The sequence below is a fragment of the Mus pahari genome, chromosome 19, assembly GCF_900095145.1.
Source record: "Mus pahari chromosome 19, PAHARI_EIJ_v1.1, whole genome shotgun sequence".
NCBI lineage: Eukaryota > Metazoa > Chordata > Mammalia > Rodentia > Muridae > Mus > Mus pahari.
The window spans coordinates 43,698,666-43,716,340 of NC_034608.1; the positions used below are offsets into that span (position 1 = coordinate 43,698,666).

At 44.0% G+C, this 17,675-nt stretch overlaps 1 protein-coding gene across 1 annotated transcript in view; it reads left to right on the forward strand.

Annotated features, from left to right (window-relative positions):
• Positions 1–17,675, forward strand: part of Kcnu1 (potassium calcium-activated channel subfamily U member 1) — a 76,811-nt gene that overhangs the window by 2,214 nt on the left and 56,922 nt on the right. Inside the window, 6 exon segments of the mRNA XM_021219816.1 lie at positions 525–644; positions 5,926–5,987; positions 7,614–7,704; positions 9,455–9,566; positions 10,901–10,976; positions 14,279–14,354. Coding sequence (XP_021075475.1) covers positions 525–644; positions 5,926–5,987; positions 7,614–7,704; positions 9,455–9,566; positions 10,901–10,976; positions 14,279–14,354 — 537 coding nt within the window.

Consider the following 17,675-nt stretch of genomic DNA (forward strand, 5'->3'; position numbering starts at 1 on the left):
CCTGCCTCTGCCTCCTGAGTGCCGGGATTAAAGGCGTGCGCCACCACGCCCGGCAATAAAAATTTAAAAACAAGACCTTAAACAATATCATAAAACTATTGGGGGAAGAATTCTGAGACGATGGGTTAAAGGATATGATGGACAGTCTCTCTCTCTCTCCCTCTCTCTTTCTCTCTCTCTCTCTCTCTCTCTCTCTCTCTCTGTGTGTGCACGTGGATGTGTGTACATGTATGTGTGTGTGCATGTGTGCATCTGAGTGTGTTCAATGTGTTTGTATAGAGTTTGTAGCATTTAGAAATCTCTTTAGTTGATTGCTTCAGGAAATGTTCAGTCTTCATAGTATTCATTTCCTGGGTTGAGGGAAGTAGAAGAATTTCTGATTAATAGCATGATAAGCACCTCCCTCAACCTGAAGCACCTCCCTGAACCCGAAGGTCCTCCCTCAACCTGAAGCTCCTCCCTCAACCCGAAGCAGACTAGTTTCTCTTGAGCTCACTCTGCCCGTTCTCTTTCCCCCCTCACAGGAACTATTTTCATCACGTAGAATCGAGGCTAATCCTTTGAGGAAACTTTACTTTCATGGAGTATTTCGTGAGCGTATCGAAATGCTCCTTTCTGCACAGACCATCGTGGGGCAAGTGTTGGTGAGTTCACTTTCACTGTTCTGGTGCTGACGGACCATAGCCAGGAACGTGACTGTAGTCCCCCTCCGTATTAACCACACCAGCAGGCATCTCTTCTCTTCCGTGGTGATCTTAGCTACATCAAGCCCTGCACGTAGGACTCCCTCGTCATCATTCTGCTTCACTTTTCTCAAAGTTAGCAACATTATTAGAGTTTACACATACTGCTGGCTTCTCTGCTAGAATGAACGCTTTATTAGTACAGAGTTGGGTACATTTTGTGCTTTACAGATAGATGAGTGCCTGGACATAAGTACTAGAAAAACATCTATTGTAAGCTTCAATTTTCCCATAGAGGAGAGGGGCTTAGATTAAGTGGCCAATTTTTCTTATTTTCTAAAAATGGTTGTAGTCCAAGGATGAGAAATATGCCATTCCCTCTAGTACATAATCAACTTTTACAACCATTTATTGGATTTCGAAAGAATATGTGTTGGTTGATACCCATGCAATACTAATTGGGTTATATGTATTTTTTAAAAATTTTGTATTGGTACTTGGTGGATCATGTACCCCAATCTCACTCATCTCCTCCTCCCCTCGTATCCACCCCCTATCCTTGCAATCTTCCCCACAACAAGGAAAAAAAAATCTTGTTGCGGAAGCTGTAGTGTGTCTCAGTGTGTCCTTGTGTCCACTCTTCTTTGGTTGCAAATGTTCATTGCAATGACTTTTAATCTGGTACGAGGCCTCTGGCTTCTGCTACTCTATCAATACTGGGTCCTCACTGAGAATCCTCTCAGAGATCCAGATGTTACCCCATGTCATGGGATCTGTAGGACCGGTCCCTTCATGCACTCCAGCAGTTCATTGATGGGGTAGATGTTGGGGTGAGCTGATTCAAAGCCCTGGATCTGGGCCTGAGAGGTCAGCCCGCCAGCTCTCACGATCTTGGGGCCAACTCACGAGCGTCTCCAATGCCAAAGGCCAGCTCTGTCCTGCTGCCCAGGTTAGGGGAAGGACCCTGCTATTTCCAGGGTTGCAGCTGGTGAAGGACATGGCCAATATGCCTGCTCTCCTCCTCCTGGGCCAGCTCTCCTGTCTGACATCGGTGGCAAGGGTGTGTATGTATTTTCAATGTCCTTAATTGTTTGCTGAACAACTGAAAAGGACGTGCCAAAACCTTCATTTATGGGTTTGTTTTTTTATTAAACTGTCTTGTTAGCTCCCTTAGCCAATAAGGACTGTTTTTTTCTTCCGGCATGTCTTACAATATAGTATCAGCATAATATGGAGCATACTTTTGCTTTCTTTCATCCTTCTGTCCTATTTTCTCTGAACTGTGTCTCTTGCAAATGTCATAGACCGGGCTTCTGTTCTTGTCTTTATTAGAGAACATCTTTTTTTTTTTTTTTTTTTTTTTGTAGCCCTGGCTGTCCTGGAACTCACTCTGTAGACCAGACTGGCCTCAAACTCAGAAATCTGCCTGCCTCTGCCTCCCAAGTGCTGGGATTGAAGGCTTGTGCCACCACTGCCCGGCTGCACATACTTCGTTTTTTATTTACCAGGATTTTTCAATGGATGCTGATGGGCCAAGTCAGCACAGAGGAGGACCACAGGCCAATCTTGGTCAATCATAGCGTCTAAGTGACAGCCATCTCTTGTCCCTTGGTGCCCATACTCTTCTCAGCTGTCCTCAATGCCACAAACTGTGTGAGCTGATCCTCTCCAGTCTCTTTTGGGTTAAGCCTGGTCTGGCAGGTCAGTGTTCTCAGGCCTTTGAGGGATACAGGGCAGAGCAGAGTTGGGGAGTCATCTTGGTCCGGAAAATGTCAGCTGGTAGCAGGTCATAGACTGGCTAGGGTGCTTCTTGTTCCAACCTTAAGGAGGGTAGTCAGGCTTGGGGTTCGCTTCCCAAATTCAACCTACGTTGTGCTGACTTTTTCTTCTTTTTAAAAGCTTTATTTATTTTATATATGTGAGTACACTGTCGCTATTGCTGTCTTCAGACTCACCAGAAGAGGGCATCAGATCCCATTACAGATGGTTGTGAGCCACCATGTGGTTGCTGGGATTTGAACTCAGGACCTCTGAAGAGCAGTCAGTGATCTTAACCGCTGAGCCATCTCTCCAGCCTATGTGTACTGACTTTTTCTAAGCTGATTTTTATAAATTGGATTTCAACTGTGTACTATCACTGCAAAGCAGATTTATAAGGCCCTCTTGAAGTATTATAGAGAATTATATAATAATCCGTGTAAACCACTCAGGGCATATTAAGCAATGAAAAATGAGCTGATCCTTGCATTTGCAGGTCCTGGGCTGTTTAAGAAACAGCTATTTTTTTATGTATAATTAAGTGCATGTGTACAATATATTAAAGCAACTCACCCCATTACCCTCTTTTTTCCTCCGACTCTTGCTGACCCCATTCTTTTCTCTGACCACTCCCTTCCTATCTCCATGTCATTTCTGTGTGCTGGCAGCCACAGCTGCTGTGTGGTCCTGATCCCATTAGATAAAACATAGATTTAAAAAAAATATATATTTGAGGCAAGAGCTTTGCTGTGTATCCCTGGCTGCCCTAAAACTGTATGTGGAGCTGGCAAGACCTGAACTCACCGAGATCCACCCCTTTCTACTCCCCAAGCGCTAGAATTTAAATCGTGGGCCACCAAGCCCTTCTTAAATGATTATCTCTGTGCCTGTGTGTATGCCACATGAGTGGAGAGTCCACAGATTGCAGAAGAGGTCATTGGGTCACCTAGAGCCAGAGTTCCGTGTAGCTGCCTGATAGGGGTGCTGGGAATTGAACTTGGGTCCTGTAGAAAAACAGTAAATACTCTTAAATACCAAGCTGTTTCTCTATTCTATAAGACGGATTTTGTCTTTGTTCACTGATGAACTGAATAGCATGTTAGTGGTAAGAAGATCTAGAGATGCATTTACTGAATTCGAGGAGAACTTGTTTGAAATTCCCAAACATCAATGAAACAATCCCTGAGGCTGTTGACTCTGAGTGTTGGTTTTGAGCCACATGTGAGTAAGTAGAGCCTGGGAGATGGATTGTGGGTTCAGAACGCTGTGCTTCAACACAGAAATGGTTGCATGAACTTAAAAAACAAAAAACAAATAACAACAACAAAAAAAACCCAAGACAATTTTTCCAGTTCTTTTTTTAAACTAAAAAATTTTTTTATACAATATATTCTGATCAGTTTCTTCTCCCTCAAATCCTTCCTACCTATCAGGGTTTCTACTCCTTCACAAACATCCTGACCAAGAAGCAAGTTGGGGAGGAAAGGGTTTATTCAGCTTACACTTTCACGTTGCCCAAAATTATTTTGTCTCTGGATTTCAAGTCTCTATAATTACAATGCTCCAATCAACCTTTTAGGATATTCATACACACACACATACACACACACATACACACACACACACACACACACACACACACACACACACACACACCCTGACTCTGTTCACCCCACCTCACCCCCACCAGAGAACCCCACTTCACAAGAGTAAACACTGAATTCTCCATGCTGGAGAACTCCTAGCCAAGGGCGTCATGATAACACCAGTCCGTGTAAGAGCGCCTTTAGGGGGGTCTCTGTGCCCTTAACGGGCTGCAGAAAGAGGTGCGGTGGGAGGCAAGAAGACAGTTCCTCTCAACACACACCACTCAGTAGCCCGAGTTGGCTCAAGCTTCAGGAGTCTGACCCCTCACCCACAGGGGATTGTTTTGCTCGTGTTTAAGCTCAGCACAAGCGGGTGAAAACGATCCCGGTGATGACTAGCTCAAGTCCGTGGTGTGCACAACAAAGCAAACAAATCACTTTAAGAAACAAAGTGAATTAAGTATGGTTCCTAAAGATAAGTCTTTAGCTATACGTTGGCTGATGGCTCTAGGGGATGACCTAGGGCCAGGAAAATCTCTGGCCGCATAGATAGAGCAAAGGTCGCCAGACTAGCAAACTCACCCACTCCCAGCCTCCTGGATGGATAACAACTATAGCATTTTGTCCCTTGAAGGAACAATCGTGTGAGTGCTAACCTTCCAGGTTCCCCAGTGCTTGTCTGCGAGCAGAAAGACCTGTATGCCTCCTGCAGAGAGGCCACCACTAGCCTAGCCGGTGACAGAGCAAAGACCCATAGTCACAAGCACAAGTGGTTAAGAGAAAAGAACGTAAGAGACCCACCCCAATTCTATCTGAGGTAGAACAGAGCGAACATATCATTGTAAATAAAATTCTGAATTTTATCATTGAAACTACACCAACCTAGACATATTTAACAATCTGTTTGGTGAGATAGGGTCTCGCTAGGTACTTCTGGCTGGCCTCTCTGTATAGACCATGCTGGCCTCAAACTCCTAGAGATCCACCTGCCTCTGCCTTCTTAGCGCTGGGATTGAAGGTGTGGACCATCAAGCCAGACAAAACCGTGATGGTTTGAAAATTAGAAATTACCAGAGGGGTGCTTAATTATCTAGAGCCTACCTGAGAAAAATCAGGGAAGCTCACAAAGGTCTCACACAGCTCTGCTGGAGGCTTCTCGAAGGCAGCTTCCTGACTGTGTTGCTCTGCAAGGGTCTGCTTCCCATACCAGATAAGCTGGTATAGCAGGAGCACTCCCTATCTCCTCACAGAACATTTTCCCGGGTCGGGAAATGTCCTTCAGGAGCCATCCTGGGCAGTTTGAGTCCAAGTCTGTTATTTATGAGCGCTCATTTCTATCATGAAATGAAGCTACATTGCATTTGCCACATGCTAAGCCCTTGGTAAACATTTGCTAAACTCTAGGAGGAGCAGGCAGGGTAGGTACCCCAGCTTATTCTGAAGTGGGTGAGAGTTAAAACTGGGTAAGTACAATGGGTCCCTTAGTCTACTTTTCTTCAGTGAATGAATGAATGAATGAATGAATACAGGCATAAATGAAGGTGTGAATGCTGAGCTGCCCATACAAAGGTAAGGCAAAACCATTTCCTCCTCTCCCCTCCCTGCACATAATAAATATACACAACAACATTTACCTCATTTAAAATAGAAGACACCGCTGGGCGTGGTGGTGCATGCCTTTAATCCCAGTACTCGGGAGGCATAGGCAGGCAGATTTCTGAGTTCGAGGCCAACCTGGTCTACAAAGTGAGTTCCAGGACAGCCAGGGCTACACAGAGAAACCCTGTCTCGAAAAAACCAAAAAAAAAAAAAAAAAATAGAAGACACCATTTTGTGGGCTCGTTTATTCTGTGCCGATAAAATAAACTTGCATCTCTCGCCTCCTTTTCGGTTTGCAGGTGATCCTCGTCTTTGTACTAAGCATCGGGTCTCTTGTGATCTATTTCATCAATTCAATGGAGTGAGTAAAAACCCCTGGCCACTCTTGCCTGCTTTATGAGAAACTTAATTGCTTTAGAATTTTCTCTTCAGGGATGTCAAATACAGCTTTGCTCTCACGCACGCACACCGTCCCCTCCCAAACCCCTCCCCCCACAGAAGTCAATGAAAATGGTAACCAGGTAGTAGTAGCTCTCTCTCAGTAAGCACCAACTCCAGTTCTGTTTCTAAATGCATGCCTTTGCCCTGTGTCTTAGTTAGGGTTTTACTGCTGTGAACAGACACCATGACCAAGGCAAGTCTTATAAAGGACAACATTTCATTGGAGCTGGCTTACAGGTTCAGAGGTTCAGTCCATTATCACCAAGGCGGGAGCATGGCAGCATCCAGGCAGGCATGGTGCAGGCAGAGCTAAGAGTTCTACATCTTCATCTGAAGGCTGCTAGCAGAATACTGACGTCCAGGCAGTTAGGGTGAGGGTCTTAAAGCCCACACCCACAGTGACACACCCACTCCAACAGGGTCACACCTTCTAATCCTGCCATTCCCTGAGCCAAGCATATAGAAATCATCACACTTTGTATCTTGTCAACTCCATTGCTAGTGCTGGGGTGGGATATACAGTTGCTCTTCAGACCGTCTGGAATGCTAAACCTCCAGGGTTTTTTCCTCCTATGGGGCCTCTTAGGAAGCATTTGAATTCTAGAAGTCCTGAGGTGTCTCAGAGCCCCTCATGCTTCAGAGACCTTTGAGGATTTGGGGCTTTAACCTTGGATCACTTCTCTGATGTCACCCCCTTATATAAATCAAGGCTAAGACAGCGTTTTTTTAAAAAAAAAAAAAACAACCTAAAACTGGTGTGAATTAACCTTCATGCCAGGCCTCTGAGAATTACATTAAATACCCACCTGGGGTAAAAATGAAGAATTCCTAACATGCCTTTTAGAAGCTATCTTTGAATTTGTTTCAAATCCATTTGTTTGATCTCGAGTAGCCTTGTCTCAAAGGGGTAGAGAGAGGAACTGAAAGATCTTGTGTAGATAGATGGGTTTTCAACAAGAAAGGACCATATAATAATAACCTTCGAGGCTCTGGATCCCCACGTAACAAAATTGACTCTGTAACAGAGTGGTGAGACCTTCTACTACTCTGAGCTCCATGTGTGGTCTAGTGGTATATATATATATATATATATATATATATATATATATATATATATAATATTATATATATTATATAATATATAATTATATACTATATACTATATACCACATACCATATACCATATACTATATACTATATATATACTTATAGTTCCAGTCCCAAGAAGAAGGTATGAACATGAGTCTTGCATGGACCATTCTGTAGGTGCATTGCCTACCCCGCCTTGATCTCTGCTCTGTAGACATAGGTTTTTAAATGTTTATTATCTTTTTTTTTTTTTTTTTTTGGTTTTTTTTTGAGACAGGGTTTCTCTGTATAGCCCTGGCTGTCCTGGAACTCACTTTGTAGACCAGGCTGGCCTCAAACTCAGAAATCCGCCTGCCTCTGCCTCCTGAGTGCTGGGATTAAAGGCGTGCACCACCACGCCCGGCCTAACGTTTATTATCTTGGCAAAAAAAAAAAAAATGTTCCCATTTCTTTCCAGCCCTGTTCGAAGGTGTTCTTCATATGAAGACAAAATTGTTCATGTGGATTTGAGTTTCAACGCTTTCTTTAGCTTCTATTTTGGGTTGAGGGTAAGTACCTAGGTAAAGCGATAACTACCGCGCCCCCCCCCCCCCCCCAGACAGCAATATAAAGAGACTTGAGTGCTCCTTAGTTGCTCAAACTCCCTTGTGTCTCAGACTCTAAGGGTAGAAGACCTATGCTCCAAGTTATTAAATATTTAACCAGACCTAAATCTTACATCTTCTGTTCTTGAGTGTGTAAACCAGGTCCAGAATTTTGACACACCTAAGAATGACTACATCACTAAACACACTTTCTGCAATCCTTCCTGGATTCTGGTCTTCCACCAGGGAAACTTTACCGACAACCAGAAGCTAGGAGAAACTGAAATGTCAGTTATACTAATGGCATGTCTCTCATCTTACTTTTTGAGCTCTTGATTTATTTCTCAAGTGTTTATAAGTTCTACTTATTTTATTTCATGTGTATGGGTGTTGGGTCTTCATGTATGCCTGCACACTTGCATGCAGCAACATAGATGCCAGAAGAGGGTGACAGATACCTTGGAACTGAAGTTACAGATGGTTGTTGAGTCACCATCCGCGTGCTGGGAACTGAATCTGGGTCCCCTGCAAGAGCAGCAAGTGCTTTTACACATCGAGTTATAGCTCCAGCCCCAAATTGAGCATTCTTAATCTAAATTAGGAAGCTCAGAGATGCGATGGCCGGGCAAACTTTTTTTCAAGCTGTGACTTTTTCACTGGAGACCGTCCTAAACCATGTATGTTCACTAATCACAGATAATAAGCTGTATGTACATGACATGTACACCAATGTATAAAAAGAAACATATGTAAGAATTACGACTTCTATTAATGTATACATTGTATGTATAGATATAACAGAAAGCTCTAGGAACAATAGAAAGCTCAAAATGTTTAGAGTGTGAGAGTTGAGGTCTGCTAAGTAAAATGACTATATGCTCATCAATAGAACACGCATTAAAAAGTACGTTTTCTCTCTCCCTCTCTCTTTTGCTTTGCTTTCGCTGGTTGGTTGTCTCTGAGACTTGTCACATTCTATAGAGCTGGCTGTCCTGGAACTCTCTGTGTACACTAGGATGACCTCAAACTCACAGAGATCTGCCTGCTTCTGCCTCCCAAGTGCTGAGATTAAAAATATGTGTCGCTGGGCAGTGGTGGCGCTCTCCTATGATCCCAGCACTTGGGAGGCAGAGGCAGGCAGATTTCTGAGTTCGAGGCCAGCCTGGTCTACAGAGTGAGTTCCAGGACAGCCAGGGCTGTACAGAGAAACTCTGCCTCAAACAAAACAAAACAAAACAAAAACAAACAAACAAACCCAAAAAGTAAAAATAAAATAAAATTAAATAAAAGTGTGTATCACCAAGCTCAACCCAAGGTACCATCTCTTTATGTAATGTGTATGCATTTGTGTATTCTTACAAATGTATATATTTGTGCACATGTTAAATAGCATGCAATTAAGTCTTCAGTTAATGATTGGCGTACAGGAAAGCAGTAATTATCCTTCACGGTCCCTTCAAAATTCCAAATGGCAGGTAGATGCTTTGATAGATGTCCTGTTCTTACATGCCAGCTCACAGCTGTCATAATTCCAGTTCCAGATGATCTGACACCCTCTCCTTGCCTCTATGGGCACCATGCTTGCACGTGGTACACATTCAAACGTGCAAGCTTAACTACATACAAAACACATTTAACATGCATAAATAAGTTTTTTTTTTTTTTTTTTAAATCCCATGGGTAATATAATGTGGGCGTCTTACTTCCATTTCAGTTTTGGGCAGCTGAAGACAAGATCAAGTTCTGGTTGGAGATGAATTCGATCGTAGACATTTTTACCATCCCGCCAACCTTTATTTCTTATTATCTGAAGAGTAATTGGCTAGGTAAGTGTGCTGTGGCAATCGGTAATCGGTACCAATGTTGCTTTAACCTCAAACTGCTTAACATCCATTTAGAATATTTATCTCCCTAAACACACCACTGACATTTGGAAGAGCTCACTCTCTTGACTGTTGTCTCGATCGCCTAACTTGCCAACAAGAAAGACGCGCCACAACAGGATTCTTCTGCAGACGTTTTTAAAACAGGTTTTATTGCTGAAGCGAAAAGACCCCAAGCCTGAAAACTGGTGCTGCTTAAATAGGCCTAAGAGGAATGTGTCACTCTATGATTGGTGCCCTCATTTGCATGCTCCGGGCTTGAGCTGTGACTCATCATCTGTGCTGTTTGAGCATGTGCACAACAGTTGTCAGTTAGTTGTCAGTTAGTTGGCCGACGCCCTTCGGGCTCAGGTGCCATCTTATAATGGTGAATGTGGCTTCCCACAGACTGTAGAGTTTTGTACTGCATTTACAGAAACATTTGGTTTTGGTTTTGTTTTGTTTTGTTTTGAGATAGGATCTCCTTAAGTAGCTCTGGCGGGCCTTGACCTCATGGAGACCCACCTGCCTCTGCCTCACGAGTGCTCAGACATGTCACCACCAGAATGACCAGAAATCATTTCTTGATCCCAAGATGTAGCAATATGCCTGGTATACAGCAGGTGTCCAGTAGTTGTTGATGGAATAACTACATCTACAGCCAGAGGGGCAAGGCTCTAGCACCTGTGGACCCTTAGGATGGGATCTCATATGGACTCAAGGAATGACCGCCTCTGGTTTCTCAAGGCCAATCATCATATTCAAATATGCTGTGTGTGTGGGGGACTGTTCATTAGTTGTGTTATCTTTAAGGTGAGTGTATTAACAGTGCATGGGGTTTTAATAAAATTTGATATTTTATTTATTGTTTTTAAAATACACATTAATTCTATTTCTTGCTGTTGCTAGCAAAAAAAAGGAGAACTAGGATTACTGAGAAGCCGAATAATCAGGAGCTTGGTGGACCCATTTAAAGTTTCCTATAAATTCTAAAGAAGATTTGGGTAGAAAGAATAGTGCCTGTTACATACAAGGCCAGCTTCCACACGTTTAAGATGGGATTCACAGTGTTGTAAGGTGGATCCTATTGCAATCCTCATTTCATGGATGAGGAACTACGGAAGTGGGTGCCATAGTTAACAGTAGTTAGTAAATGTTCAGGACCAGGATTTTAACTCCCAGTCCTTAAACCTGTGACATTACAACACACGATATTGAAGTGTCTCAGGAAAGCACAGCTTATGCATCTCAATCACACTGGAGTTCAGGCGACTGACTTTCTCCCGGTTGCTTTGTAGGTTTGAGGTTTCTAAGAGCTCTGCGGTTGCTCGAACTCCCTAAAATCTTACAGATCCTACAAGTCATCAAGACCAGGTAAGTTCCGCCCTGTCTGGCATGCTTGCCTGGCGGCTCCCTGTGCCCCACCAGGATTCCAGGGTGAAAGTTAGGAACTCCGTCAGCATCTGTGGTGCCCGTCGCCCACTCAGCATCTGTGGTGCCTGTCGCCCACTCAGCATCTGTGGTGCCCGTCGCCCACTCAGCATCTGTGGTGCCCGTCGCCCACTCAGCATCTGTGGTGCCTGTCACCCACTCATTTGTCTTTTAGCACCCTGGCCGAAAATTCTGCAGTCCTTAAAGTCGGCTTTGGTTTTAATCCCAGATCTCTCTACCCAAAACAAAACCAAAAAGACCAGAACGAAGAAAACAGTCAGCTTTGACTTTATACCTTTGTTATTGAGAATTGCGTCTCTCTCGGGGCGTGGCTGGCAAAAGCTGTTCCTAGAAGCTGTGGATTGTTAAATGCACTCTGGTGGCAGAGGTGGACTACCTCCCAAGGAGTTCCTGGTTGGGATCAGAGACCCTCCAAACCGTATAGCCTCTTGTCATTGCTCTCAAACTTATCAAAGGTGATAAGTTGCTGAAGACACTGCATACCTTTGTTATACACTATAGAGAAATCAGCATGGGTGTGAGCTGAAAAGCTCCCTCTCTGCTGGCCAGCTTTCACAGTCCCCCTCTGAAGACACTGTGCAAGGTACACAGTAGAAAAGGCACCTGGCTTACCCAGGCGTGAACTCTGTGTACTACAAGACCAACTTGCCAGGCAAGATGGGTGTCTTAGGGGTCCCACTGCTGTGAAGAGACACCATGACCAAGGCATCTCTTATAAAGGACAACATTTAATTGGGGCTGGCTTCTAGGTTCAGAGGCTCAGTCCATTGTTATCATGGTGAGAAGCATGGCAGCTTCCAGGCAGGCATGGTGCTGCTGGAGGAGCTGAGAGTTCTACAGGCAGCAACCAGGAGAAAACTGGCTTCCAAGCAGCTAGGAAAAGGGTATCAAAGCTCCCCCACCCCACCCCCACCCCCAAAGTGACATACTTCCTCCAACAAGGCCACACCTCCTCATAGTGCCGCTTCCTGGGCCAAGCGTACTCAAACCACCACATGTGCCCACTTGTGCAGCAGTGGCATTGCTGTCATGGGCCTAACCAACTGCTCTCTGCTTGGATTAGAGACCCGTACCATGGGTGGGAATCCATTCCTGGTTCTGTGAATCTGGTTAAAAACCCATGACAAGGAAGATCATCTGCACTAAGGAAGGCAAAGGGCACATGGGCAGAATGCTATTTTTTAACTATATTTCATAGTGTAATGCTGTCTTCTCGGTTACTTACATTTATACTGGCAGTCAAATGCTACTCTCAGACTTAGAGACACCGTCTTTTCTACTGATCAGTGAGGAATGCAGAGACTTGTGGCTGTGTAGAGCGCTGATAAGTGATCTATGAGTGCTTAGCCCCAAACGAGAAATGTATTCCATCCCTCTAAGGTTCTGGGAGTGTTGTGGAAGAGGAGGCAGAAGGAGTGTAAGAGCTAGGAAATTGGGAGACGGGCTGCCAAACGTTTCTTCTGGGCAAGACACAGCCATGGCAACTGTGAGCTCGCAGTAGCTGTGGCTGTGTGCCCTGGGTCTGCACAAGAATATGTCTGTTGACAATCAGGCATGGAGTGAGGGGCAGTGCCCTTTGAGCCTCCCCCTCCCTGATGAACCATGGGATACTGATAGGTTGGGGAGATGGAGAGTCAGTTGTGTACCCAGCGGTGACGCCACTAGGCTCCCATGGGTAATTCCAATGTACTGCTCAGAAGACAGCTCTAGTTAAATCAAGAGTCATGAGTCTGGGAAAGAGACTGGGAGGGTGGGGATTGGCAGGATCGTAAGTGAGGATTGTGGGAGAGAGTAATCAACATGCATTTTATACATGTATACAATTGTGAAAGAATAAAAGTAATCAATTAGAGAGTCACCTCTTGTTGGCTAGCAAAGCAAACACCTCCTCAGGTCTAGAGGGATAACCAACAGTTCCTCAGAGCATGAGAGATGTCTGTCAGCAGCAGTGAGCTATCGCTTGGAGCAGTAGAACAGGAGACTGCTCACCTACCATATTCAAGGTCCCGGGTTCCTAGGTAACCTAGCATTACAGATAAATAAAAAGAGTGCAACTTAATATCTTCAAAAGACAATAATAAAAGTCTTTCTTTCTCCTTTAAAACAGTGCTGCATTCTTTTTTTTTTTAAGATTTATTTATTATTATATCTAAGTACACTGTAGCTGTCTTCAGATGCACCAGAAGAGGGTGTCAGATCTCATTACAGATGGTTATGAGCCAACATGTGGTTGCTGGGATTTGAACTCAGGACTTTCNTTTGAGACAGGGTTTCTCTGTACAGCCCTGGCTGTCCTGGAGCTCACTTTGTAGACCAGGCTGGCCTCAAACTCAGAAATCCACCTGCCTCTGCCTCTGCCTCCCGACTGCATTCGTATTAGAAGTATCCATATTATAGGCTAGGTGCATCTCAATGTTAACTATGCATTATGAAGAAGTCAAAGCTGGAAAGACTATTTTTACACAGTAAATGGCCAGGTCAGAAACCAAAGCTTTTTCGGCTAAACTCTAAGGCTTTTCTTGACAAACTTTATCCTCTTTGATACTTTTGTTTCAATGATTCTGGTATAGGTTCAGCATATGCATGACATCCCTGTAATCTATTCACATCTTGTATTACAAGTCCACATCTGGGCTCCTGCCATTTTGTCCCACTACATCAGACAAAGTTATATCCTTACAAATCGATTGACTATTGATCCGCATTCATGCCTCTAAAACACCAGGCTGGTGGGTGATACGGTAAAATCTGTAACGTTCAAAGAAATACATGTGGTGCATGCCTTTAATCCCAGCACTGGGGAGGCAGAGGCAGGCGGATTTCTGAGTTCGAGGCCAGCCTGGTCTACAAAGTGAGTTCCAGGACAGCCAGGGCTAGACAGAGAGACCCTGTCTCAAAAAACCAAAAAAAAAAAACCAAAAAACCAAAAAAAAAAAAAACCAAACACACACACACACACACACACACACACACACACATACACACGACACCAGGTGAGTTTCCTGCTGTGTTTCTGAAGTTCATAGCTCATACACGAATGATACAGAGGCCCTGTAGCCATGCTGACCGGAAGGGCTGGGCAGAGCCCCAGGCAATGCTGTGCCTTCCAATCTCTGAGCCACACTATGAGCAGAAAGCTGAGCCCTGGAGGGCTGTGTGTTTGCATTGATTAAGAACCTGCCTGCCTGCAGAGACCTAACAGTTCTTTGTCCTTGTTCTTTTAGCAATTCAGTGAAGCTTTCCAAACTGTTGTCAATAGTTATCAGTACCTGGTTCACGGCAGCAGGATTCCTTCACCTGGTAAGCAATTCACAGTCCCTGATGGCATCCGCCAATGGGGGCATCTGCCAATGTGAGCATCCTCGCGGTCCCCAGTGGCGTAGACCAGTGTGAGCATCTTTGTAGTCTCTAACGACATCCACCAGTGTGACCATCCTTTCTTTGAAACTGGAGAGGGACCACGCCAGAGGTTCCTTTTCTTATTTTTACCTTTTGGTTTTAATTCCTACCCTCATTTATCATAATTTTGTTTTTATCTCCCACTATCAAGATTGCTTTGTTTCCTCTTTCATTATATCTATATCTGGTGTCAGGGGGAAAAAAATCTCTTCAGGTCTAAAGGTCTATGACATATGAAGCATAAGATTTATTGATAAATCTTCGTGGAGGTTTGAGGATTCTTAAATTTTGAATAACTGTGTAAACGTGAAAGAATGGAGAAGCTACGGCTGAGGTACAGTCCAGTGGTAGAAGCGCTTGCCTGTCCAGGGCTGTGGGTTTCATCTCCAGAACTGGGGAAGGGAAGCCAACGAGAGAGTTCCAGACTTACGAAAACTGGATGGTTACTGGGGAGCAGTTGAGTGGCTATTGGAAAAGAAGAGAGCTGGAGCCAGCCTCATTCTTCTGGAAATGGCCACAGGGAAGGGCTTGTATCTGCTCTGCTAATTAGGGCACTGTAAGTTTCCTCAACAGAAAGGGTTCCGGGGTTCACTGCTGGAGGACATTTGAGTTATCAGACGTTGCGGGGGTGGGGTGGGGGTGGGGGGTAACAGTGCTAAAAGGCTTCAGACCACAAGTCTTCAAAGAAACAAAAAGGAAACAGTAAAAATCCTTTTGACTTGAGGGTCTCTCTCAAATTAACCTAATGATAACTATAAAAATGTATACAGCGGGTAAGAGCACTGACGGCTCTAAGAGAAGTCCTGAGTTCAAATCCCAGCAACCACATGGTAATGGGCACCTGGTGCCGTCCTCTGGTGTGCCTGAAGACAGAGCCATGAAATAAATAAATAAATCTTATAAAAAAGAAAAGAAAATGATCAAATACTGAATGCAAACTCTGTTAGAACCTTGGACATTTTTGGAAACCAGCCTCACTTCGTCTGAGTGTTCAGGGAGGAAAGAGATTTTTTTCCTGAAGTGTCACAGCAGAGAGGACAACTCCATCTCTGCTTGAGAGCACTGGACCAAGAGTCGTGTTCTTTTGTTCTTTCTGGGGCAGAAGCAACGATTGCTATCCCAGAATTCTAGAGACGCCACTAAGATATCCTCCACCCTTACTTCCAATGAGAAGTTCTCGGGCTCCCCGAGGCCTGAAGACATGTTTTATTTGGTCTAATTACTACAGCGGGTGCTGGGTTGCAGGGAATCATGGAGATACTGCCCGAGGAAGCCTCAGGTGTCTGCCCTCTGAGTCTCCGGGTCTCGACCTGCGCTACCTTACCGAACTTCCTGCTTGAGTTTATGTCCCACTTAGCTGCTGCCTGCTAGAGCAGGGGCTGCTGGTCTGGGCGTGTCTCTGATTCTCTGAAGTCTCTTTTTCAACTCTGTAAGCGTGGGAACATGCTGGATACGCAGGACTTCAAGGAAAGGAAGTCTACGGCAGGGATTCATTCAGAGAAATAAGGAGAAGCCATCAGAGGAGTGAGAGGATTCCATTCTGAACCGCATTGATTTGGAGAATGTAAACAACAACAAAAGGAAACATTACAAACAAAACAAAACCAAAAAACCAAAACAAAACCAAAAACCCTTAAAGAGCTTTAACCACAAAAATAGCAGATTTCTTTGAGAGGATGTTGGAAATGACACCCCCAAATCAAAGTTATGATTATCCCCCTGCCTCGCCATCCTGTACTTGCACAATCTTTCAGCTAACGATTAATACCATTCAAGAAAAATTTCGGGGGGGGTTCAAGACAGAGTTTCTCTGGGTACCCCAGACTGTCCCAAAACTCATTCTGTAGACCAGGCTAGCCTCAAACACAGAGATAACCTGCCTCTGTCCCCAAGGGCTGGGATTAAAGGCATGTGCCACCACTGCCCAGCTGATACTATTCAAGTTTGAATATTAACTAGAAAGAAATCTGTATGGTGCCTAGGCTTAAATTTCACACACACACACACACACACACACACACTAACAAAAGGTTGTTACAGAACACCATGGATATAAACTGTTAAATGTAATTGGCCAAAGGGAACGACAACAAAAAAGTTAAGAAAAATACCTCCTTGTTTGAAGAAGTACAAATGAGCATATAAAAATCTAACATGATCCTTTATAGAATATTTTGACTACCGGTGGAATAGCCAGTGGTAACTCGCCCATGGCAGTAAACATCTCCTCACCCATGCTTATGGAAGCAATCCTAACAACCCAGGGAATCAAACACAAAACCTCCAAGACAACAAGAACACAAAAGACTCGTAAGTAGGAGCAGATCTTGTCAGGACGAAGAACGGATTCAGTGAGAGAAAGCCTAATGAGGGAAGGTGGAAATGACTGAAATATATTATATACATGTATGAAATTGTCAGAAGTAAAACGATTTCTAAAAACCTTGAATGAAAAATGTGTGACTAACAGATTATTAAACCTTAGAAAAGAGTAGGCTCAACGATATCAGAAGAATAAACCGTCTTATGGAGCTGAAGCCGTATCAGGGAACAAGACAGAACAAATTCAGAAGCATGGAGGCCAGCCCTGTAGTGAAAGACTGGCTGAAGAATATCAGATACCCTAAGGAGAAAGACGGTAAACAATGCACACTATTGATTCAGTGGCCTGGACATCTGACGAGTGTCCCCAGAGAAACACTTGAACTGAAGTCTGGCATCCGCAGATGAAAAGACATATGTGCCCTAGGGGAAATGACTCCCAATTAATAAAGTTGCCAGGTCAAACAAAACACGTCTGTGGGTTGCCTTGAGCCTGAGGACTTCTCACTGGAATCCTAGGAAAGATTCCTAAGGATGTGTCCCACAGCATTCTGGGACAGTAATGGTTGCTTCCTCCCTGGTAGGCTCATGGTTCTTGGTCCAGCTTGGTCCATACAGAGATGGATCTACCCTGTGTCATGTTTGAAGCAGCTTCTGATCTTTAAGGATAAGAAGAGAGTAGACACTGAAGAAAGACAGGCTTTTAGAAGGAAGTAAAAGAAAATAGCATTGGATTTCTCGGTAGCATTGATCAATACCAGAAGACGATATGAAGCTTATATGAAAGTATACATAATTTATCTTATCATCATAAGTCTGCAAGGGAAAACAGCACCCCTTTCAGAAATGTCTGTTGATAACTTAAAAAAAAAAAACACAGAGGTGAATTATAAGTAAGAA